Source organism: Canis lupus, chromosome 19 (genome assembly GCF_003254725.2).
Source record: "Canis lupus dingo isolate Sandy chromosome 19, ASM325472v2, whole genome shotgun sequence".
Classification (NCBI taxonomy): Eukaryota; Metazoa; Chordata; class Mammalia; order Carnivora; family Canidae; genus Canis; species Canis lupus.
Window position 1 is genome coordinate 2598529 of NC_064261.1, and position 24498 is coordinate 2623026.

The 24498-nt window shown below is 44.8% G+C and overlaps 1 protein-coding gene across 7 annotated transcripts in view; it reads left to right on the forward strand.

Annotated features, from left to right (window-relative positions):
- The first annotated feature begins 8321 nt into the window (after nt 1–8321).
- MGAT4D (MGAT4 family member D) overlaps nt 8322–24498 on the forward strand; it is a 52619-nt gene continuing 36442 nt past the window's right edge. For 3 of the 7 annotated variants that reach the window (XM_025462302.3, XM_025462301.3, XM_049097316.1), the window contains exons 1-3: nt 8322–8458; nt 20967–21125; nt 23466–23603. In XM_025462302.3, coding sequence (XP_025318087.1) covers nt 8365–8458; nt 20967–21125; nt 23466–23603 — 391 coding nt within the window. In that variant the 5' untranslated portion in view covers nt 8322–8364. Of the gene's footprint in view, nt 8459–8792; nt 8986–20966; nt 21126–23465; nt 23604–24498 lie in introns of those variants that run through there. The other 4 variants (XM_025462303.3, XM_025462305.3, XM_025462304.3 and 1 more) reach the window with 4 other exon arrangements.

Sequence of the window (24498 nt, forward strand, 5' to 3'; positions counted from 1 at the left end):
GGATCGAGTCCCATGTCAGACTCCCTGCGTGGGGCCTGTGTCTCTGCCTCTCTCTCTCTCTCTCTCTTTCTCTCTCTCTATGTCTCTCATGAATAAATAAATAAAATCTTAAAAAAAATAAAGATGGCATTCAGAAAAATCTCCTGCGTTAAAGAATCCGAGCATAAAAGCCAGGGAGCTATACAGGGTTACTGTTAGCAGTGTCTACAGGATCCACATGAGTTTGACATTTATTCTGTCCTGGATTAAAGCCTAAACACTGTCGAGTGCTATTTGGTTCCCGTCATACATCTCTTAGTGTGAGGTGTCCCGATCGTATGGGGGGCCCCAAATGGGGGGTGCTCTGATAGGGTGGAGGCCGGTGGCAGGGCCAGTGAAAGAGTTCACTGGAGGCAGAACAGAAGAGAGAAAAATTTATGAATACACTGCAAGGGAGCAGCAGGCAGGACAGCAAAGGAGGAGGGGACGAGGCGGTGGTGAGGGGCCACAGCTACAGGTAGGGCTGAGTGTAGAATTTTCCCTTTTCTGGTAATCTTAGGCACTGTGCCTCCTTGTTTAATTGGTCATTTAGGGCCTATGGCTGTTTTGAGGTAGGTATGCTGTTTACATAGCCTGTTTACAGTTGGCTCACCGGTAGATGGTTGCTGTGGGCCCTTTTACCTCACTCTACGTTCTGGACCAAAAATGCATCCTATATTCCAAGGTGCAGAAATAGGCCCTCAAATCCTAGCATGATATGGACACATCAAGCTCTTTGGCATCTGTAAAGTAGTTGTTAAATTGATCCCACAGCCAGTAATTGAAACATTATTGAAAATACAACATGAAGACGCGGAGGGCTGGCTGGATCAGTTAGGTGTATGTGTGTTTTGTCTGAATATAGGGATAGTCAAGGAGGCTTTACCCAGGTTTCTGGGTGCTGGCGATGGGTCCAGTTCTGGCCGCCAAGTCCAGCATAAGGGTTTTTCCCACACCACGGAGCCAGGCTCAGACACCAGCTGGGTGACTTCCAGTTCCATCCAGTTCTGACACGATCTACCAGGAGATAGTGTCAGATCCTACAGGGTAGGGGCTCAGTCCCACAATACTGCTCCTCCACCCCACTACTTCAGACACCAACTGCAGGTTGTCAACTGCTTCTGACCCACCCTCATGGATCAAAGGTTCCAAAGACCCCATCATTGGGTTGGATTAATTTGCTAGAGCAGCTCACAGCACTCAGAAAAACATTTTACTTACTAGATGACTGGTTTATGATAAGGGAATATAACTCAGGAAGAGTCAAATGGAAGAGATGCATTGGACAGTGTGTGCGCGCTCCACTTCCCCCCTGATCGCCACGTGTTCCTCAACCCAGAAGCTCTCCAAATTCCATCCATTTTGGTTTTTATGGAGGCTTTATCACGTAGGCACGATGGATTAAATCTTTGGCCCCCTTGGGGATTTTACTCAATCTCCTACCCCTCTCCCATCCTCAGAGGTTGGGGGATGGGACTGAATGTTCCGACACTCACCCCCCTCACCCCTGCTTAGATGCTTTCCAAAAGTGGCTTCATTAACATAACAAATTTCACGTTTACCACTCCCTCTCAGGAAATTCCTAGGGTTTTAGGAGCTCTGTGCCAGGACCCGTTGAAGACACAATATATATTTCTTATTATAAATGACAATACAGCAATGAGAATAAAGAGGTGGAGGATGGTGTTCTGATAGAACTCTCTTTTTCCCACCATACAAACTTATTTTATTGGATCCTATGTTTAAGGGATCAATAATATTATGCTTGGAAGACCCAGTGGAAGAGGGAATTGCTGCCCAAGACACAATTTCCATTCCTTTTGACATATTTTTGACGTGACGTATTTTTAGGGAACCCCCTGCCCCGTGTTGGGTAGTGACTTCATTATCACGTGGCCAAACAAAAACTGGCTATGTGTTTCATTCTACTTTTCCCAGTCACCCCCGAGGGTGGGAATATAGCTATGTGGCACTTGACCAAGGCAACTCTATGACTTCTTCCTAGGAATGGACAAAGGGGAGGCCCTGGCAAGTTTCCAACCACCGCTGCTGTCTTTGTGGATTGAGAGTGTGGCTGAACCGAGGCCCTGGCCTGTGGAGACCAGGTCTATTCTGACAGGTGATAAATGGGAAAAAGATGAAATTATAAACAAAGGAAAATAAGTAAATGATGATGCTGGGGAAGGAGACTGTTATTCTCAGTCCTCAAGGGTGTCTGATAGTAGGGGCCCCTGGGTGGCTCAGTTGGTTAAGTGTCTGTCTTCAGCTCAGGTCATGACCCCAGGGTCCTGGAACTGAGCCCCATGTCAGGCTCCCTGCTCAACGGGGAGTTTACTTCTCCCTCTCCCCCGCCTTGTGCTCTCTCTCCAATAAATAAAATCTTAAAAAAAAAAAAAGAATGTCTGATAGTAAGACAATACTACTTATGACTGTGATCTCTCTCAGATGTAAAGCCACGTAATGACTGATGATGGGATAAGCCCTCAGGTCTGTCTGTTCTCTCTGAAAACTAGATTGAAGTTGATTTACGTGTTTGACTTGAAAACTTGGCCAGGATAATCTGGAGAAAACCAGGACACAGGACCCCTGAGCCCCTGCCTCAATGGGAGCAGACTGGCACTGTCACTTGGGTTGTGATTTATAAGATTTTTTTTTTCAGCTGCTTTTCTGGTACCTTATGTGATAATCTAGGTGGCTTCCTAGTTTTTGTTGGGACCGACACAATGCCTCGTCCTTGTTCCAACCCTTTCTGAGGATGCTGAGGCTTCATTCAGCCTACTTGATGCTTTCATGTGAATTAATAGAAGACGCATTCCTTGCTCTGAACAAACACAATCCTGCACCAGAGTACAGGTGGAACAGGTACTGATTTCAGCCTTCACCTAGGCAGGCCTCTTTGGTAGGATTACAGTCTTTCAATTCAGGAGATAATTCTAGAAACTTGAAACTTTGTTTTTTTTTAAGCTCCCCCCTCCCCCAATCAGGCCTGTCTTGGTATATTCAGGGATATAAGACGAATTTTTATTTTTATTAATTTTTAAGATCTTATTTATTTATTCATGAGAGACACACAGAGAGAAGCAGAGACACAGGCAGAGAGAGAAGCAGGCTCCCTGTGGGGAGCCCGATGTGGGACTCGATCCCAGGACCCTGGGGTCACGACCTGAGACAAAGGCAGATGCTCAACCACTGAGCCATCCAGGTGACCAGAGACAAATTTTTATAGACATCGTTAACTTCTAGAATATAAAGACCAGGACACATAATGGAATCCCCCTCACTGGTGGCAGAGAATGTGATGTCTTTATTAAATGTGTATTTTGGTATGGTTTGAGCAAAGAGAGTATAAACTAGGTAATCTGTACCTTTTTCTAAGTCCAACCTGTGATCCTATGAAGTGCAGTGATTGTGCAGTGATTCTCAGAGTGTCATCCCTTGGACCAGTAGCATGCGTATCATCTGGGACTTGTTAGAAATGCAAATTTTGGAGTCCCAGCCTTACCCTACTGAGTCAGAAACTGAAAGTGGGCCCAGAGATCCGTCTAACAAGGTTTCCAGGTCATTCTTATTTAAGAAGAACTGTCATAGATGATCTGTAAAAGTTCCTTTCGGTACTGTCATTTTCCTGAATTGCGCTGAACAGATGGCACTCACACTGGGTACAGATGACTTCTTTCTAAATAACTTGAAACAGAAAATAGGGCCAGGACAACTGGCATTTTATTAAGTTATTATCTTTCAGATTGTTTTCACCTTCAAGATCCTACATATATGTGAGACTAGAAAAATCTGTTCCCATTAAGTTTATTTTTCTGTGCTACTAACAGTCTTGAGACCACCATTTAGACTGAAGTGAACTCAAGAAGCCCTGATGACTATCCTGCTGGTAATATGCCTAGAGGATACTCTTCCCATCCCTTTTATCATTCCTACAAATATTCCTATACATAGTTAGCAATTATTTGGTCTGGCAATTCTCTATTTCCCATGGTCTGACTGTGCACTAATTTTAGAAAACAAATCACAAAAGGGAAGTCTGAAGGTCTTTGAAAACGCTGCTGCAGGGGCGCCCAGGTGGCTCAGTCAGTTTAGCATCTGCCTTCAGCTCAGGTCGTGATCACGGGGTCCTGAGATGGAGCCCCCAAGTCAGTCTCTCTGCTCAGCAGCGAGCCTGCTTCTCCCTCTCTCTCTAACCCTACCCCTGTTCTCTCTCTCTCTCTCTTACTCTTTCAAATAAATAAAATCTTTTTTTAAAAAAAGAAAAGAAAGTGCTATGGTGTTCTTTATCCACTGGATTTCCTGGAGTGATGCTTATCGTTGGCTTAAATGATAGCAGGTAGTAAGTGCAGGTGGCTAGTTGAAAATATAGCTCAGTTGTGCTACAGGCTTGTGTTTCAATCAACACTTTGATCTGTAAAACACCCTGGAACGCACAGTGGGGAATATGATATGGAAATATGTAAGCATCATTTTTCTCTCATAGGAATTTGTAACATGGTAAAAGAAATGAAATATGTGCATAGCAAATAAATATGATGCACATTGAGTGTCCTGAGAGAGGACCCCAGTGCCACAGGATTTCAAAGAAGATAGAGATTTCTTTATATGTGGGTGATCAATGAAGGCTTCGTGAAGTGGCATTTCAGCTGAGTCTTGAATATTTTTGAAAGGTAGGGATGTGAGTGTGTGCGCACTGCAATCCATGTTTGAGCATGAAGAAGGTGGAGCCAAGAACCAGCAGGGGACCATTTATGTCCCTAGTACCTAGACCAGTGACTGGTACACAGTAGATGTTCGGGAAATATCATGTATTCCGACCCATAGACAAACCATTAAGTGATGTGTCAAGTTTTGGGGTTTTTTTTTTTTTCCCTTTGGAAAAAAGACCAAGGGAAAAAAATAACTATATAAAATGTAAAAATCAGAAGACACATGCTGATTTCAAAAGCATTAAGATGTGAGAGCAAAGTGCTTTTTTGAGTCTTGAAAACACGGTATTTGGTGAATTTGAGTGGAGTAGAACTTTTGAGAACTACATTAGAGGTATTTACATAGCTAGAAAGGTAGATACAACCAGATTGGGTACGGCCCTGGATTCCAGGCTAACGACACTTTTAACAGAGCTGCTGAAGGATTTTTGAGCAGGTAATCTGCTTGTGGGGAAAAGAATAGTTAGGGGCACCTGAGTGGCTCAGTTGGTTAAGTGTCTGCCTTCCCCTCAGGTCATGATGGGTGGCCCTGGGATTGAGCCCTGCATTGGGCTCCCTGCTCAGCAAGGTGTCTGCTTGCTTGTCTCCCCCTGCCCCTCCCACCTTGTGCACACACTCTCTCTGAAATAAGTATTTTTAAAAAAAGAAAAAATATTAGAATTAGTGAGAAAATTAATACTGCTTCTGATGAGCAACCACAGAGAACCAGAATGCATTGAGCATTCCACGATGACAAGGGATATGCTAATTGGTTTTGCCCGTTATTTAACCCAGCAACCTTGAACAGACCTCATTCATGCCATCTTTTGGTGGAGGAACCCTCGCCTAGAGAGGATTAGAAACTTTCCCAACATGCTGCTAGTGGATTGTAACATCGTGTGCTTTTCAATGAAAAGCTGAAAAGTGTGAAGCTGGAGACCAAGCAAGAGGACTGTGAGATGTTCGGCTCGGGAAGATCCTGTGCTGTGTAGCTCCTTCCCCCAGACCAGCGGGCCCTTCCTGGGCCCAGCCCCAGAGCCCAGGAGGCGGTGCTCGGGATCTAGTGCACCCCACGGAACTTCCTTGCCTTCTGGCTTCCAGTAGAGCTTAGCCAACGGGAGGCACTGGCGAGAGACCGAAGGGATGAAGGAGAATGGAGCTGAGGTGTCCTGCCGGCTCCCAATCCTGGGATCTGGCTGGGTCAGGCCCCACTCCCCAGTCACAACTCCGGGCCAAGTGCACTCGAGAAAATAACAGCTTGCAGTGCATCCTCAGGCTGGCAGGTGTTCACATCTCTTTCAAGCAGCCAGGAGCTGGCCCGGCCAGTGGCGACGCGCTGCTCTGAAGCAGGACCCTTCTTGGTAGACGCCGCCAGTGAGATTGATCAGCGTGGAGAACCCACGTATCAAACCACAGCTCGAGGAGCCCACAGTCTCTCCCCACTGGGTTTCTCCTGTGTTTCCCAGTCTTTGCTTTTAAGGGGCTGAGAAACTGATGATGCCTTGAACCTGGCATCGCTTAGCAGGTCTCCCTTGCGTTGCTCAACGTACAGGTAACTTCTTCCTTTCACAGAAGTTGAATCCTGGCTCCTTCCCTGCCCTTCCCTGCGGCAGGAGGTGCCAAAAGATAAAAGAAGGATGGAGCTGAGTCTCTGGCCTTGGCCCTTCCTCGCACAAACATCTAAGCCTGCTAAATTATTTGAGCATTTGATGGCTTTCGTTTAAAGCTAAAGATGCATATTTTACCTAGGAACTTAACACATTTTTAACACATTTCCATCTCACAATGGCTCTTTTTTCATTTTTTTTTTTTAAGATAAAACGGACAACAGCCTCTTAGAACTATTGTTACCTTGCCTTTAAAAATTTGGGATGTGGGCAGCCCCGGTGGCCAGGAGTTTAGCGCTGCCTTCAGCCCAGGGCCTGATCCTGGAGACCCGGAATCGAGTCCCGTGTCGGGCTCCCTGCATGGAGCCTGCTTCTCCCTCTGCCTGGGTCTCTCCGCCCCCCCCCCTGTCTCTCATGGATAAATAAATAAAACCTTAAAAAAAAAATTGGGATGTTGTGAGGATTTACTGGGGTAATATATGCAAACTACTTAGCCCAGGGTCTGGCACAGAGGTCACAGCTGCAGGAAGATGAAACGGAGTTCCCGAGCCCCGCCACAGGCTGGACACCGCAGAGCTTGCCAGTAGTTTATGGCATTTAACTACCAGCGCCCGACTCAGCGGTTGGGAGATGCTCGGTGCGGAGCCCCGGAAGGGGACTCCCGAAGGCCCGGCGAGATGCGGGCCCCAAGAGACGGGGGCCACGCGGGGGCCGGGGCGTGGGAGCCGGGGATCGGGGGCGCGCGTGCAGGGGGCGGTGTCCGGGGCGCGCGTGCAGGGGCGCAGGGGGCGGGGTCGGGGCGCGCGTGCAGGGGCGCAGGGGGCGGGGTCCGGGGCGCCCGTGCGGGGGCGCAGGGTTCGGGCTCCGGGGCGCGCGTGCAGGGGCGCAGGGGGCGGGGTCCGGGGCGCCCGTGCGGGGGCGCAGGGGTCGGGCTCCGGGGCGCACGTGCAGGGGCGCAGGGGGCGGGGTCGGGGCGCAGGGGGCGGGTCCGGGGCGCGCGTGCGGGGCCGCGGGGGACGCGGTCCGGGGCGCGCGTGCAGGGGCGCAGGGGGCGGGGTCCGGGGCGCCCGTGCGGGGGCGCAGGGGTCGGACTCCAGGGCGCGCGTGCAGGGGCGCAGGGGGCGGGGTCCGGGGCGCCCGTGCGGGGGCGCAGGGGTCGGGCTCCGGGGCGCACGTGCAGGGGCGCAGGGGGCGGGGTCGGGGCGCAGGGGGTTGGGTTCGGGGCGCGCGTGCGGGGCCGCGGGGGACGCGGTCCGGGGCGACCGTGCAGGGTCGGTGAGGGCGGGGTCGGGGCGCGCGTGCAGGGGCGCAGGGGGCGGGGTCCGGGGCGCCCGTGCGGGGGCGCAGGGGTCGGGCTCCGGGGCGCGCGCGCAGGAGCGCAGGGGGCGGGGTCGGGGCGCGCGTGCAGGGGCGCAGGGTTCGGGCTCCGGGGCGCGCGTGCAGGGGCGCAGGGGGCGGGGTCGGGGCACGCGTGCAGGGGCGCAGGGAGCGGGGTCCGGGGCGCCCGTGCGGGGGCGCAGGGGTCGGGCTCCGGGGCGCGCGTGCAGGGGAGCAGGGGGCGGGGTCGGGGCACGCGTGCAGGGGCGCAGGGGGCGGGGTCCGGGGCGCCCGTGCGGGGGCGCAGGGGTCGGGCTCCGGGGCGCGCGTGCAGGGGCGCAGGGGGCGGGGTCCGGGGCGCCCGTGCGGGGGCGCAGGGTTCGGGCTCCGGGGCGCGCGTGCAGGGGCGCAGGGGGCGGGGTCGGGGCGCAGGGGGCGGGTCCGGGGCGCGCGTGCGGGGCCGCGGGGGACGCGGTCCGGGGCGCGCGTGCAGGGGCGCAGGGGGCGGGGTGCGGGGGGCGCGTGTAGGGGCACAGGGGTCGGGGCGCGCGTGCGGGGGCGCAGGGGGCGGGGTGCGGGGGCGCGTGTAGGGGCACAGGGGTCGGGGCGCGCGTGCGGGGGCGCGGGGGCGCGGGGGCGCAGGCGCGGCGCGCGCTGGTGGCGGGCTGCCTGCTGGGGGCGCTGGGGGTCGCGTGGGGTCGCGGCGCTGGGGGCTGCGCGCAGCAGGCGACTGCATGAGGCCCAAGCGCGGGAACGTGCTGGTCGCGCTGGCCGCCGTCATGCTCTTCAGCTTCTCCTGCTTCTGCATCTCCAGGCTGACCCAGACCAGTAAGCCGCGGGACGCCCCCCCCTTCCCCCGGCCGCCTCCCGGGGCTCCGGGCAGGGGCGCAGGGGCGGGGGCCGGCGCCGTCGCCCGCGCTCGTGGAGGGGCCAGAGGCAGCGCCCACGCCGTGGCCCGGCGGGCGGTTGGGCCGTAACGGGCGCCCCAGGAGCTCGCCCCCCCCACCCCGGGGCTGTGCCGCGCGGGGCCCCCGGAGCGCGTGCCGGGCCGTCGCCTGCCGTCGTTTGCAGCCACGTGACGGTCCGGCCCGAGCTCGGCTGGCGAGGCCGGGCCCCCTCCGTGCCCCACGGGCGTACCGAGCCGTGGCAGGGCCCCGCCTGGCCCCCGCGTGGCCCCCGCGTGGCTTGGGCGCGGCCCGCACGGCCGAGCTGGGGGCGCGTTGGCGCAGCGCGTGGGGCCGCGACCCGCTCCCCTGGAGCACCCCAGGCCTGACTTCCCTGTGTTCTGAGGGTTCCCGGTTTAGCAGAGAAAAGTAGAGCTTGCCGGGGACGTTTGAACTTTAGAGAAACCGTGAGTAAGCTTTTAGGGTAAAGGTGGCACAAAGATGTATTTATATTACAACATGTGTTGTCTCTCAAATTCAAATTTAACTAGATTTCCTTTTTTTTTTTTTTTTTTTGCTTCCAGCTCTACTTTCCCAACCTCAGCTGTAACGTTTTAGGGTCCAAGTACTTGGATTTTGAATTTGAGCTCAGGAATCCCATAAGTCTATTAAGCCACGGCCTTTTGAGATTGCCACTAGGCTGTTTTAGGCCACATTTTCATTCTAATTAAACACATATATGACCCAGGGTTCAACAAAGCAACCTTGGTGGTAGTGTCAAGGATCAAGTTTGGAAGTGGCTTTCGTCCTCTTAATTAATACTAAATTTTGTCTTGCATACATAATATCGACATTCTACTCCGTTTGTTTCAAAGGTTTGGGAATGCATATTGACTTATCTGATTTGTACTATTGATATCTGATCATTTAATACACTTTTCCTCTTCTTCGTTTTCCATAAGGAACATTATCCCAATGCGTTTTTATGTATTTTAGGACCGTGAACAATTAGCACTTTTATAACAAAAAATAAATCGTTACTTGTAATTAGAAAGTAAAGTATAAACTCCCTCTTAGAGTAATTTTGGAAGGCAGTTTCCATTGGTAACCTTAGAAGGCATTTTAATATAGCTAATATTTGTTACATGTTATAAACTGTGAACTTTGTATTATGACCCAGAGAAAGAAGTTTAGTCCCTCAAGGCACTTCTATTCCCATCATTCATATGTTAAGATTCAGAATATGAGCTACTATTTTTGAAAATGCACCACTCTTAGAAGAGCAGATGAAACAGGTTTCTCGTGTTTTATGTTTATGTTTCTGTGTAACCTAGCTCTAAAACAGTTACAAAATCAGTCCTAGTACAAAACCAATCCTGAGATGTTCTTATGTCAACAAAAGAAAACAGACTTTATTTAGTTTTGGAAGCAGCAATTTTTTTTTTTTTTTTTTGGAAGCAGCAATTTTTATAAGACACCAAAGATAATCCCAATGGTTTTTAAAATTTAATCCACAGTTGTAATTCTTATCGATGAAACTTGGGAATATTCATTATAAAGATAGCCAGGGAGTGCCTGGGTGGCTCTGTTGGTTAAATGTCCAGCTCTTGATCTCAGGTCGGGTTTGATTTCAGGGTAGTGGGTTCAAGCCACACACTGGGCTCTATGCTGGGCATGGAGTCTACTTATATATATAAAAAAAAAAGTTGGTCACAACCTAGTGCTTTATTCTTTCCCCTTTTAAGTTTTTATGTGCATATAACCTTTTGTTTGTTTCTCTATGCTCATAGTATTAACAATTCATTAATTTGCTCAATAAATATGTAAACTCCATGAAGAGAAGAATTTTTTTTTCTGTCTTTACCTGTTTTGTTCACTGCTGTGTACCCAGCATCAGGAAAAATGCCTGGTGTATAATAGGTATGTTAAGTATTTGATGAATGGTTGAATAAATGAGTGAATTAATGAATTCAACAAATACTTCCTCATGTTGTAGGAACTAGGCAACAAAATATTTTTTTTTGTACAAAATATTTTTAAGCCCCCACTTTCAAGGAGTTTATATTCTCATTAAGGGAAGAAAACAACAAACAGGAATGATACTGCTCTATGATGTCAGATATTGACAGGGGAGAGAAAGTGCTGTTTTAGATAGGGTGGTTAAGGAAAGTCATATTAATGCTTATTCCTGAGTGAATGAAGTAGGGGAGACTGTTGTGTGGATATGTGGGGGAAGAGTTTTCCAGGCAATGAGAAAAGCAGGTGCAAAGGGCCTATAGTGTGATCAGCTTGATATGTCTGAGAAACAGCTAAGGCTCTAACGTGAGCAAGAAGTGTAGACGGTAAGATTATGGAGACCATAGTGAGAACTATGACTTTTATTCTGAGTAATAGGAAGCCATATACATGGAAACATGGTCAACACCACTAATCATCAGGGAACCACAAATCAAAACCCAAGGAGATATCACCTCATTACCTCTTAGAATGGCTATTTTTATTTCATTTTTTTAAAAAGATTTTATTTATTTATTCATGAGAAACACAGAGAGAGAGAGGCAGAGACACAGGCAGAGGGAGAAGCAGGCCCCATGCAGGGAGCCCAACGTGGGACTTGATCCTGGGTCTCCAGGATCAGGCCCTGGGCTGATGGCGGCACTAAACTGCTGAGCCACCCGGGCTGCCCTAGAATGGCTATTTTTTTTTTTAAGATTTTATTTATTCATTCATAGAGACACAGAGAGAGAGAAGCGCAGAGACACAGAGGGAGAAGCAGGCTCCACTCAGGAAGCCCGACGTGGGACCCCATCCCGGGTCTCCAGGATCACACCCCAGGCTGCAGGCGGCGCCAAACCGCTGAGCCACCCAGGCTGCCCTAGAATGGCTATTTTTAAAAAGAGAAGAAATAAGGGAGTGTTGGTGAGGATGTGGAGAAAAAAATCCTTCACACTTGGTGGGCATGTAAATTGGTGCAGCCACTGGAAAACAGCATGGAGATTCCTCAAAAAATTAAAGATGCTACTGCTCATCTAACCCAGCAATTCCATTTTTGGGCATTTATATAAGAAAATGAAAACACTAGCTTGAAAAGGTATCTGTACTCCCATGTTTATTGCAGCATTATTTGTGATAGCCAAGCTACAGAAGCAACCTAAGAGTTCTTCAATGGATGAATGGATAAAGAAGTTATATATATTCTATTATCATGAACTATTATTCTTTCAATAGCAGGTGTAGCTCTGAGTCAGCAGAGTCCAGGATGCAAGTGTGAGCCATTCTAGACAATAATGGAAATGTCTTGTGGAATTTAAAACATAGCTACAAAAAAATTAAAAAAATAAAAAATATAACAAAAAACATATCTACAACAACAACGTATAACAATTATAAGATAAAATAAAAGAGGGGTAAATGTAGTTAAATGGTACTAAACTTGTAGCACTGTTGAAAAGTGAGAATGTGAGAATTTGTATTAGACTGTAATAAGTCAAGGTTCACACTGAAATCTCTAATCTATTAAAATGATAGTAAAATAATGCATAACAATATCACTCATTATAGTTAATGCTTCAAAAAGAAGAATTTTGGCTGGATATAAAAACAAAACCAAACTTGATGATATTTACAAGAGATACATTTAAATTTTAAAGATAGAGAAATGGGCAGGGTGATCCTGCAGACCCGGGATCGGGTCCCGTGTTGGGCTTCCTGCATGGAGCCTGCTTCTCCCTCTGCCTGTGTCTCTGCCTCTCTCTCTTTCCATGTCTCTCATGAATAAATAAATAAAATCTTAAAAAAAAATAAAGATAGAGAAATGTTCGAAGATGGATGAAGAAGTATATACCAGCAACCTGAACCAAAAAGGAAGTTGGTAGGGCTATATTAATATCAGCAAAATAGACTCCAAGGCCAAGTGCAACATAAATGCTGAGTAAACAGGGAGGAACTTTATTAGCAATCAAAGAAATGCAAATAGCATCTCATACCATTCAGATTTTTTTAATTTAAGAGATAAGACATTTGGTAAGGATATGGAAGTGCAGGAATTTGCACACACTCCTCTTGCCAGTGGGGAGTAGATGCTCAATCATTTTCATTATGTGATGTGCATTTCCTGTGTCCTAGCAATTCTCCTGCAAGTCAAGACTGAAACGGGTATGCAGCCTTACCCGGTGGTTCATGGCCAGTTCCTCTTGTCACCGATCAATACCCCATGCCATGTAGATTGTTCACTATTTAAAATAACATCCCTATCACCAGATATATCCAAGGCAAACTCTTGAACGTATTGACCTGGAAGATTCTTGGTAGCACTTTTATAGTTGTTCATCAAAACAGTAGAAGAGCTAAATGTGTTGTTCAGTGGAACAATTAACAGGAGTGGAAATGAATGGCCTAGAGTTGACTTACCCGTATGGAAGGGTTGCCAAAATGTAAGTTAAGCAAAAGAAGCAAGTACAGAAGAATACATACAAGTATTACTTTATTTATTAATAGCTAGAAACAAATGTGAGTCAGCTTGCACAAGTGGTAAAACTTGAGAGAAAAGCAATGGATGATTAATACAAAATTCAGACTTCTGCTTACCTGAGAGTGAGGAGGAAGGGGAACATGATCTTGGAAGGAAATAGATGGAATATTTAAGACTAAGGTAGTAGTGGGTACATGGATGTTCGTACTTGTTATCGTCTTTCAAACTAGCTTATATATGCTTTGCGATGTCTGAAATATTTCATCATAAAACCTAATGAGGGACCACTCAAAGGGCGTTCAGAGGGCATGGTTCGTAGTGTGATTTGATTATTGCAGAGCATGCGTGGAGTGGAGAAATCCAAAATATATTTCACCTTGTTAGCTTCATCAATCACCTCCCCAAATAGTGGTTCTTTGGAACAAATGGGTACAAATAAATGAAGAATAAATTTGAAGTGGTCTGCCAATACTTCATGCCGTTCATTCCTCTTTCTTTTTACACCCCCCCCCACCCCCCAGTAAATACTTGCTTTCCCCTGAGTACACCAAAGCATTTCAAACTTACACATTTATGTTATTGTCTTAGTTTGAAATGCCCTTCGCTATATGGCAACATTCTGTACACTCTTCAAGTTCTCAAATATTCCCTCTTCTCTGAAACGTTTCCTCCCTTCCCCACCCCTCCGTCACTCCTCAGTCCTTACTAGTTAAGCATCTCTGCCTCTCTTTGCCTGTGGCACTTGAGGATAACTCCATTTTCACAATTACATTAATTGGTTGTTTAAATACATGCTCCTTTCTCCATCTGTCGTCAGGTAACTTAGAGCAGGAACCTGACTTTATCCGTGTTTGTTTACCTGTCACGTAGCTCAGGGAATAACACACGCTAAGTTTCAAATAGCAGAAAGCACCCTGGGATGCTTCTCATTGCTGGAGAGGCTTAGTGAATAAAATAGGGTGGAAGAGTCTGGTCATGGCCATGTCGGACAGGATCTTGTATACTAAGGCAAGGAGTTTGGACTTAATTCAGTGAGCATTCAGGGAACCATTTAAAGTCTTTGAGCAAAAAAATAAAAAATAAAAAAAAAAATCTTTGAGCAGTGTTTCCAGAAGATTAATTGTGGGTTGGAGGTGAGAGACTAATTAAGAGGCAGTTATAATAGTGCAGCTAGAGGCAGTAATGACCTGAACTAGGGTAAAGCCAATGACGAGAGAGATAAAACAATTAAAGAGATCTATAACAGTGCTTAACATGTATACCAATCACCTGTGAATCTTATTAGAGTAGGTCTGGGGTAAGGCCTGAGATACTGTATTTCTGTCCTTCTCCCCTCCCCCCCCCTTTTTTTTTGAGGGAGAGAAAGAGATAAAGCACATGGGCAACCAAGCAAGCAAGTGGGGGGAGGAGCAGAGGGGGGGAGAGAGAGAATCTCAAGCAGGCGCTATGCTCAGTGTGGAACCCAACAAGGGGCTGGATCTCAACCCTCGATCATGATGACCTGAGTTGAAATCAAGAGTCGACACTTAACAGATTAAGCCACTCAGGCATCCCAAGAGATGCTACATTTCTGACGGACTCAGCTGGTGCCAAGAACCTGCTGTCCCCTATCTAGGTGACTGTCCAGTGCTGAAATATACTTAGTACAACAGAGAAAATGAATTTTAAATTTTCTTTTATTTTGACTGATTTAAAGACTGAAGCAGTGCAAAATATTTCTCCACTAAGCAAAATTTTATTGTTTTGGTAAGACTGCATTTCACTGTTACTATTAAAATTGAGCATGTGAATTAAGATGTATAAAATATACACAAGACTTAGCAGACATAGTACAAAAATAATGTAAACTATTCCCTTAGTTATTTTCTATGTTGGTTACATGTTAAGCCATTTCAGATATATTGAATTACATTAAATACATTCTTTACAATTACTTTGCCTTTTTTACCTTTTTGAAATGTGGCTACTAGAAAATTTAAAATTACGAATGTGCCTTACATTTTATTTCTGCTGGATAGTAGTGCCTTGGACTCTTGCTGTGAGAAGTAAAGCGACACTTAGGACCTCACTTGACCCCTTTCTTATGGGCAGAAGTTACATTGGCCCATCACACACATGGACTGGTATTTGTTTTCACAATTTCACCACAGTTAACTCAAAACAACAAATTATTGTTTATTTCAAATCTTTGCAACATAGTTTTATAACATTTCACCCTCATGAAATACCTGAGTGAATATGCAAGTGATGTAAATATCTTAAATAGAATATTATTGAATAGAATCATTAAGTAAAAATATATAAAAAGCAGATCTAAGACTAGGGAATATATCCTTTAAGTTTTTTGCATGGTTGTTTCTGCAAATACTACTTCCTCTAGAGAAAACTCTTTTCATGTTACCAAATTGATCCCTCAGGAACTGACTTAACACTGTGGAAACTTAGATGTGTTACATCAGCCGTGATTTATCAGCTTCAAATACAGGATTCAATTTGCAGGAGAATATTACCCTAGGAGCCCCAATAACATAGGGCTGGCTATACTGGTTAAGCTGTGTCTGCTTCTAAAGTTTGTCCACATCTTCAAATAGTTAGCTATTTTATAAATCTCCGAGATTTATCTGGGATCATTGCAGTTCTTTTGATTAAAGCACAATTCAGTTTAAAAATCACTTGGAACCCTAGGTGACTCAGTCAGTTAAGCATCTGACTCTTGGTTTCAGCTCAGGTCATGGTCTCGGGGTCATGAGATTGAAACAAGCATCCAGCTCTGTGCTGGATGTGGAGCCTGCTTGGAATTCTCTCTCTGCCTCTTAAAAAAAGAAAAAAAAAAAAAAAAAGGTGTACCCATGTCCTGTCTCTAAGCCCTGTCCTCCAGCTTTCTCCTGAACCCTCTCCAGCTAGGCTTTCACTTCACTGCTCCACGGACCCACTGTCATCAAGGCCACCGGGGACTGCATGTTGCCATCTCACGTCCACACCCTGCCCTCATCCTCCTTGTCCTCTTCAACAGCCCTTGAGAGTTGATGCCTTTCATCTCCTGGATCCATTTTTCTCACTTGGTTTCCAGGACTTGACACACGGGTCTGAGTTTCCTCCTGCCTCACCGGCTAATTCGTCTTAGCTTTGTTACTGACTTCCTCTCACTTGTTCAACTTAGAACATGGGGTGCCCCAGGATTTAGCCCTTGGGCCTGGTCTCTCCTCTACTCATCCTCATTCTGCTAGTGATCTGCATCTAAACACAGACAGGTCTCTCCGAATGTCTATGGCCAGGCCAGGCCCATCCTCCTGCCGGACTCACACATGGGGCTGCCTGCCTACTGAGATGTGTGTTAAGCATCTCAAATTTAATATGTCTCAAACTCTACTTCTAACATTCACACCAAAACTTGTTTCCTTCATCTTCTCCACCTTAGTAAATGGTTATTCCTTTCTTCTAGTTGCTCACATTGTCTCTTTTGCCTACATTCATTGTCAGCAAATCCTATCCTCTTTATCTTCAAACTATATCCAGAATTAAACGATGCCTCACCACTTATGCCACCAACAATCTTTTCTAAGCCACAGACATCTGCTTCCTGATCCCCGACTTAGTTTCCCCAACTCTGTTTTTCACACAGCAGATAGAAAGATCCTGTTCTGATAAGTCGGATTATGTGACTGCGCTTATGGACTTCACTGGCTCCCCACTTTGCTTAAAGTAAAAGCTCAAGTCCTTACAAAGGGGGCTTTGTAATTTCATCACCTACTACTCCTCCTGTCACTCATTTTGCTTCAGCTACACTGGTCTCCATGCTGTTTCTGGAGATAATGGGCACGCTCCTGTCTCCGGGCTTTTGCACGTGCTCTTTTCTCTACATCAGGTTACCTGCAGCATTCCTTCTTTCGCTTTTCGCGATTCTTCTGATCGCCCTGTTTACAGTTAAAACCTCCCTGCACCATCAACACTCTGTATCCTTTTTTCCCTATTGTATTTTCTTGTACTTACCATCTTCTATTAAAACGTATAATTCAGTTATTTATTTATTTATTTATTTATTTTTTTCCATCCAGTAGGAGGTACATTCCAAGGGGGCCAGGAGTTCCTTCTGTTTTGTGCATTGTCATATCCCCAGAACATGTAGCAGTATTAAGTTTAATAAATAATTGTTGAATGAGGGAATGAATTGAGTGGCCAGGCAACTGTTCTGGCTAGGGAGATGTAGAGCTCCTGAGAAGAGCACCCCTTTTCAAAGAAAAACTCGGGCTTTGCTTGGAATTGTAAATAAATTCTGAATACTCCTTCATAGCATTTCGGGAACAAACCAAAAATTGCCTTTATTCTTGACATCCCCTTGTCTATGAAGAACAAATGGTTGGTGATCTCTCTGCTATGGCCATGTCTTTCCATCTGCAGAGAATATGCAAAATTCCTAGTATTGCACTGTGAGGGAGGTGATGACCAACACAAATTGCCAACCGGTACATTGATAGGTCCTGGAGACCAACCTGTTGTTGCTTTAGCTGGACTGATTCTAGGGCCCAAATTAGGAGGCCTTCACGAGGCTGCTGAGAAGAAATTAGTTCAAAGTAGCAAGTTCCTCCATCTTTTCCTTACAGAGTGATTTATATGTATAGATTACACTGTGGCTTGGATGTAGCAGTGCCTTTTCACTCTTGTCTGGCCTTTCCCTGGAGGTGGATTGAGAGAGGAAACCATATATCTTGTGCCACCACCCACTCACTAGTGAAGACCACAGATGCAGAGTCTTGGGTTCTGCTGGCTGTATCCTAACAAGCTGAGGACTTGTGTATGGATGGTGCACAACACTCACTGCGAGAGAGGGCGGGGATCCTTTATAATTATGGAATTCTCTGTAATGATTAGCCAGCCAGTTGGGTCTTTCTCTAAAGCTCCACTGCCCTGTTTCAGCAAGCCCAACTCCATTAAAACCCAAATCTACTTGTTTGTGTGTGTACCCCATTAATGGGAGCCCCCATTGGCAGGACACTCCATATAATACGAAATTGTTGCATTCGAGACAGTCAGTGACACATATCTGGAGATGGAGGGTGTTATGACAGACCCTAGAGATGGAGGGAGGCCACCAAGGGAGGAGCGGAGCAGTGGAACTCCCTCCAACCCAAGGGGGGGAGCCAGAACGTCTTGTTAGAGGGCAGTAAAGCAGCAGGTTTACTTTACTCTGTTGTAGCTTGGGATGGATGATCCATTGAGGCTTGGCAGAAAAATATTAGGATATTACAGTTTATTAGTTGCTTTCTATCTTCAGTAAGGTAGCTCAGGGAAGACACAAGTTTTGTTCCAAGCTGGCTTATCTGAAAGGTGAATGGAACCAGCAAGATGGGTGGGTGTACAGCGCTGTCCAGAGGGGCCAAGTCTGCCCATGGCCAGGGATTCAAGACCCCTGGGAACCAGACACTTAGGCACCCTGCTGGATCTCAAACGCTGAACCCTCTGCTGGAGGCTAAGGCTGGCGTGAGCCAAGGCAGGGAGGAAGGACACAGCAGGAGATGAGACTGGGACAGTTTTTATCCCTACATTTTCTTGCTCCATTTTATAAGTGAATCTCACTTTTGCTCTCAAATCTGTAGCACCAGCCCTATCTCTCCCTCGAACTTCAGAGTCCTATAGCCACATGTTTGCCACATATTGAGATGCCTAATAAGCAACAGCACTGCTCCTTTTCCTGTTTTCCCGGTTCAGACGGAAGAAATCTCTAGTCGTGTAGAAACCTAGCAGGGATCCTAGTCTCCTCTCTCTCAGTCAGTTCAAAGTCTTCCCAATAAAAGCTCTTAGATATTGTTCACATTATCTCCTATTTCCTAATCCTTTCTGCCCTGCTTTATTCTTTTATCATCTGTCACAGGAAACTACTATCACTACAGGTTCCTAACTGGTGGTTTCTCTGACTTTGGTTTGGCCTTCCTGAATGTTCTATATGGCCACCAGAAGGATCTTTCTAAAACACATGTTGCGCCTCATAGTCTTGAGCTGTGTTTCTCAATTGAAATGCTTCTTCCCATGACAGCCAGTGATGCTATTCCAAATATATAAAATCACCTGGAAAAAAACTGGGAGGAGGGCAGGAGATGATTCTGTTATCTTATATCAAATACATTTTAGCTAGGCTAATTGTGGTGATCATTTCGCAGTATAGACAAATATCAAAGGCATTACGTGGCACCCCTGAAACTAATGTTCTACATCAACTGTACCTCAATTAGAAAATAAGTAAATGAAAATCAATTAACCAAAAACCAAAATGAAACAAATATGTACTGTAGAATGGGGCTACAAAATCTGCAAACATTGTAAAGAAACTTCACAGAAATTTCATGACTGTGGAGGGCTATTTCAAGTTATGCCTCCACCCATATCCCTTTTATTCAAATATACCGTCTTTAGGTTTTTTTTTTTTTTTTTAGAAGAAAGCTCTAAGAAACACAGGTGTACTAGGGTCATGTTCCACCTCTTTATCATAGCTTATCAAAAAGATCAGCAGAGAGTGAAATAATTGGAGAAGGACAAACATTATATGGTCTCATTCATTTGGGGAATATAAAAAATAGTGACAGGGAATAAAGGGGAAAGGAGAAAAAATGAGTGGGAAATATCAGAAAGGGAGACAACACGAGAGACTCCTAACTCTGGAAAACAAACTAGGGGTGGGGGAAGGGGAGGTGGGCAAGTGGTGGGGGTGACTGGGTGACAGTCACTGAGGGGGGCACTTGATAGGATGAGCACTGGGTGTTATTCTATATGTTGGCAAATTTAACACCAATACAAAAATAAATTTATATATATAAAAAAAAAGATCAGCAGAACCAGGTTCCTCTTTTAACCTCTGAATTTCTCCGTGTTGTCCCTGAAATACTGCATAGCCTCTAGGTGTGTAGTGACCATGTTTTTGAATGCCTCCTTGCTTTCCCAGCAGTGCTCCAAATAGAACCCCTGCCCTTGCTTCCCTGGACTGCCCGACCCCCACTCCCTGCAGGGTCTCCTCAGGCAGCCTGGCCTCCAGATCCTCCTCTGACTTCCTGCCCTGATCCTCGCCCAGGGGATCCCCTCTTGGGGGGACCCAGTGCCCTACGTGCATTGAAACTGTCTCTAGAAGCCAGGGCTTGAAATGCTGCTTTATTGTACCTGTATTTCCTTCATGGGGAAATCTTTCCTTTCGTTCTCCGAGAAGGACCATCTTCATTGCTAAATGAATAAAAAGTAGCCCACTGATAAATAATATTTATCAGACATTTGTCAAAGCATTTTTTTTATGTGGTCTGCCATGTGGCTTACGTGCATTATCATATCATTTCTTCCCAACTCGGGCAAGGATTTCTGTATATCCATTTATACATGAAGGAACAGAGGCTAATGAATTTTAAATAGCTTGTCCAAAGTCACACAAACACGAAGTGGTGAAACTGGGTTTCAGTTATACATGATTTAACACCAGATCCGCTGTAACTTTTAAAAAGGATATCCTGTAATTTATTTAGCCTATTTCCACCATCCAGCATTTAGGTTGTTTCTGATTTTCTTACAATGATAAATAATGCTGCCTGTGTTAGACATCCCGAGAGCCAAATCTGTGTATATATTTCTGGTTATTTTCTTCAGATCAATTCTTAAAAGTGAATTTTGGGGTTCCATTGATTTTTTTCCCTCTAATTAGGAATCTTATATGTGCACAAAATGGAAATTTGGAAAATAGAAAAAGCACAAAGTAATAAAGCAAAAACCATTTAGAATAATGCCGCCTTCCAGAGAGTACGATATTAACAGCTCACTCTTTCTCTAGACTCTTTTGTGTGTCATACATTTATATTTATATATAAGCCATGTACGTGTATATGCACATATATAGTTCTATGTGTAGCTACATTGAAGCATAGATTTTACTTTTTTTGTTGTATATTATAGAAAATTGTGTGATACTCTTGCTACATAATAAATATATACACGTATGTTTTCTTTGCAGGTAATCAATTAATTAATTGTAGAAACCATATTTTGGAGTTTAAGGAAAAAATGCTACTTTTAAAAAACAAGACTGAAAGAAATCGCCAAGAGCTGATCAAAGCCTTGAGTAAAATAAAGTACGAAATGACACAGAGAAAAAATACGTCAGTAAACTTAGGTTTGTGTTGCTTTTGTTTTTATGTGTGTTGGTTTGTTTGTTGGTTTTGTGCTTTGTGTTTGGGAATTTAGATTTTGCACTTTCTGATTTTAGGACACTTCTTCCCAACAAATATAACTAAATTAGTACTTGTTCTTTTATCGTGAGAGATACAAACATCAGGTAAGAGATAACACTAATAAACTTCCTCTCCTCTGTAGCTCGGAAATGGTCTTCCTATGTTTCCTGTATGAATTGCACCACCATCGTGACCCATCCCATAGATGCAGCCAGAACCCTGTGGGTCACCCTGACTCCCCCTCCCTCCTCTTGCATAGTTCCATTTCAGCCAATAAGAATCCTGTTGATTCTCGATCTGTGTATCTCACAAATCTGTCCACGTTTTCCCATCACCGTCTCTGCTACTCTAGTCAGGCAGCCTTCATTCTTCATCTGAATCACTGCTAACATACTTCTCTGTTTTCTCTCTCTTTCTCCAGACTTGTCCTCCCCTATCTGGTTCCACCGTAGCCAAAGCGAAGCCTCACTGTCCTGTGCATCATCCTGCAGTGGCTCCTGTTTCTCTAGCATAGCAAGTCCTATCTCTGTCGCCCCTTTTGTAGTCATGTAGTCCTCACTCTTAATCCCTTGCAACCACCAATCGGTTCTCTGTTCTTACAGTTTTCCCTTTCCCAGATGCCATACAGATGGAATCATATGGTGTGTAAAGCTTGGAGACTGATTCTTTCACTTAGCAAAGATTCATCGAAGTTGTTATGTGACCAATTTTTTTGTTGTCTTTCTATTACTGAGTAACATTTCATTGTATGGGTGTACAGTGGATAGTTTATCCTTTTACGAATTGAAGGACATTTTTTTTTGGCAATTACAAGTACATGTTGCTATAAACATTCATGTACAGGTTTTTTGTATGAAGAGAATTTTCATATATATGTATATATATCTTGAATACATATTGGATGGATATGTGATTTGGAAATGTTTTCTCCCAGTCTGTGGCTAGTCTTTTCATTCCCCTTATGGTGTCCCTCAGAAAGCAAACATTTTTAATTGTGAAGTCTAGTTTATCAATTTTTCTTTCTATACATTGTGTTTTTGGTGTTATCTTTAAGAGCACTCTAGGTTCCATGGGTTCATGAAGATTTTATGTGTTTGTTTTTAATTTTATAGTTTTAGGTTTTACATTTGAGTCTATGAAACGTTCTTTTTTTTTTTAATTTTTTTTAAGATTTTATTTATTTATTCATGAGAAACACAGAGATGTGAGAAAGAGAGACAGACACAGGCAGAGGGAGAAGCAGGCTCCATGCAGGGAGCCCGATGTGGGACTTGATCCTGGGACTCCAGGATCACGCCCTGGGCCGAAGGCAGGGGCCAAACCGCTAAGCCATCCAGGGATCCCCGAGTCTATGAAACGTTTGAGTTGATTTTTTTAAAAAAGATTTTATTTATTTATTCATGAGAGACACAGAGAGAGTCAGAGACACAGGCAGAAGGAGAAGCAGGTTCCATGCAGGGAGCCCAATGTGGGACTCGATCCTGGGTCTCCAGGATCACACCCTGGGCCAAAAACAGGTGCTAAACCATTGAGCCACTCCGGCTGCACTTTTTTTTTTTTTTTTTTTTTTTATGAGTTGATTTTTATAAACGGTGTGAAGTACAGGTCAAGATTCAATCTTTCTCAAGTGAGTGGCCAAGTATTCTAGTACCATTTCTCAAAAAAGCTGTCCTTTCTGCATTGAATTGCCTTTGCACCTTTTCCAAAAATCAATTAACAGTAGCTGTGTGGCTATATTTATGGATTCTCTGTTCTGTTCCATTGGTCTGTGTATCTTTTTTAAATGTAATACCACACTGACCACACTGTCTGGATTGTTGTGTTATGTATTATGAATTAAATAAATGGGGTGTGAGTCTTCTAATTTTGTTCTTTTTCAAAATTGTAGAGGTATATTCAAATGAATGGTACACGTGGAGTTATTAAATGTTGAGCTACGTAACAAAGTTGTTAGAGATACAAACTTTAGTGTGCTATTAATCAAAAGAGCAGAGCAGATCATTTATACTGTGTTTCAGTATACTTCATTTGGAACTGACAGTTCTATTAGTCTCTGGTTAGGTAGCTCCTAGTGCTAGACTTAACTATGATGTTTTAAATAAGTATGAATAAGATCTGAGCTATATTTTGTAGCAGTATGATTTTAGTAATTCACATTTAGTTGTATTTCTATTATATATTGAATACTAAACCTGTTCATCTCATTGTGAAACATTGTGCCAAAGAGAGAAAAATCCCTATGGCCATGAACTTAGAAACACTATTTTTTTTCTCTCTTTTAGTTGAGAAGAAAGTGAATACATTGGGTAAGAATGAAACCGTGTCTGATACGTTTGAAATCCTAAAGTTCTTTTTTCCTCATCTAAGGAAAGTAGGCAGGATTTATCCTGATGTAATCTTTGGCAAAAAGAGAACAGGCGGTAAGCAAACTTAGAATTAGAAAATCAAATATAGATATTTTGATCTTTGAGGACATGCTTTTAAGTTGTGTCGTTTGTTTTTTAATAAATTTATTTTTTATTGGTGTTCAATTTGCCAACATATAGCATAACACCCAGTGCTCATCCCATCAAGTGCCCCCCTCAGTGCCCGTCACCAAGTCACCCCCACCCCCCACCCTCCTCCCCTTCCGCCACCCCTAGTTCGTTTCCCAGAGTCAGGAGTCTCTCACGTTCTGTCTCCCTTTCTGATATTTCCCACTCATTTTTTTCTCCTTTCCCCCTTATTCCCTGTCACTATTTTTTATATTCCCCAAGTGAATGAGACCATATAATGTTTGTTCTTCTCCGATTGACTTATTTCACTCAGCATCATGCCCTCCAGTTCCATCCACGTCGAAGCAAATGGTGGGTGTTTGTCATTTCTAATGGCTGAATAATATTCTACTGTATACATAAACCACATTTGTTTGTTTAAGTAGGCTCCATGCCCAGCGTGGGGCTCTAACTCACAATCCTGAGATCAAAAGTTGAATGCTCCACCAACTGAGCCCTCCAGGCGCCCCTTAAGTTTTTTTGAACGTTTCTCTAATTATTATTATGCATGATTTTAGGCTTTAAAATGTAACCCATTAATATAATACTCTGATATATAGATCTCCAGCCTCTGTGGCATTAATTTTTGGACTGCCAGAAATCAGTACTGACCTGACAGGAAAAAAATAGTTCAATAAATATTTAGAGACTTAAATTCGAATTCAATTTTAATACAGATGTTTTGAAAAGAAGTCATTTTAAGTCACATATGCATTTGGCTTATATTAAGCATCTGCTGAGTACCTGGCAACTCTTGTCTCCTTGGTTTTGATAAACTCAT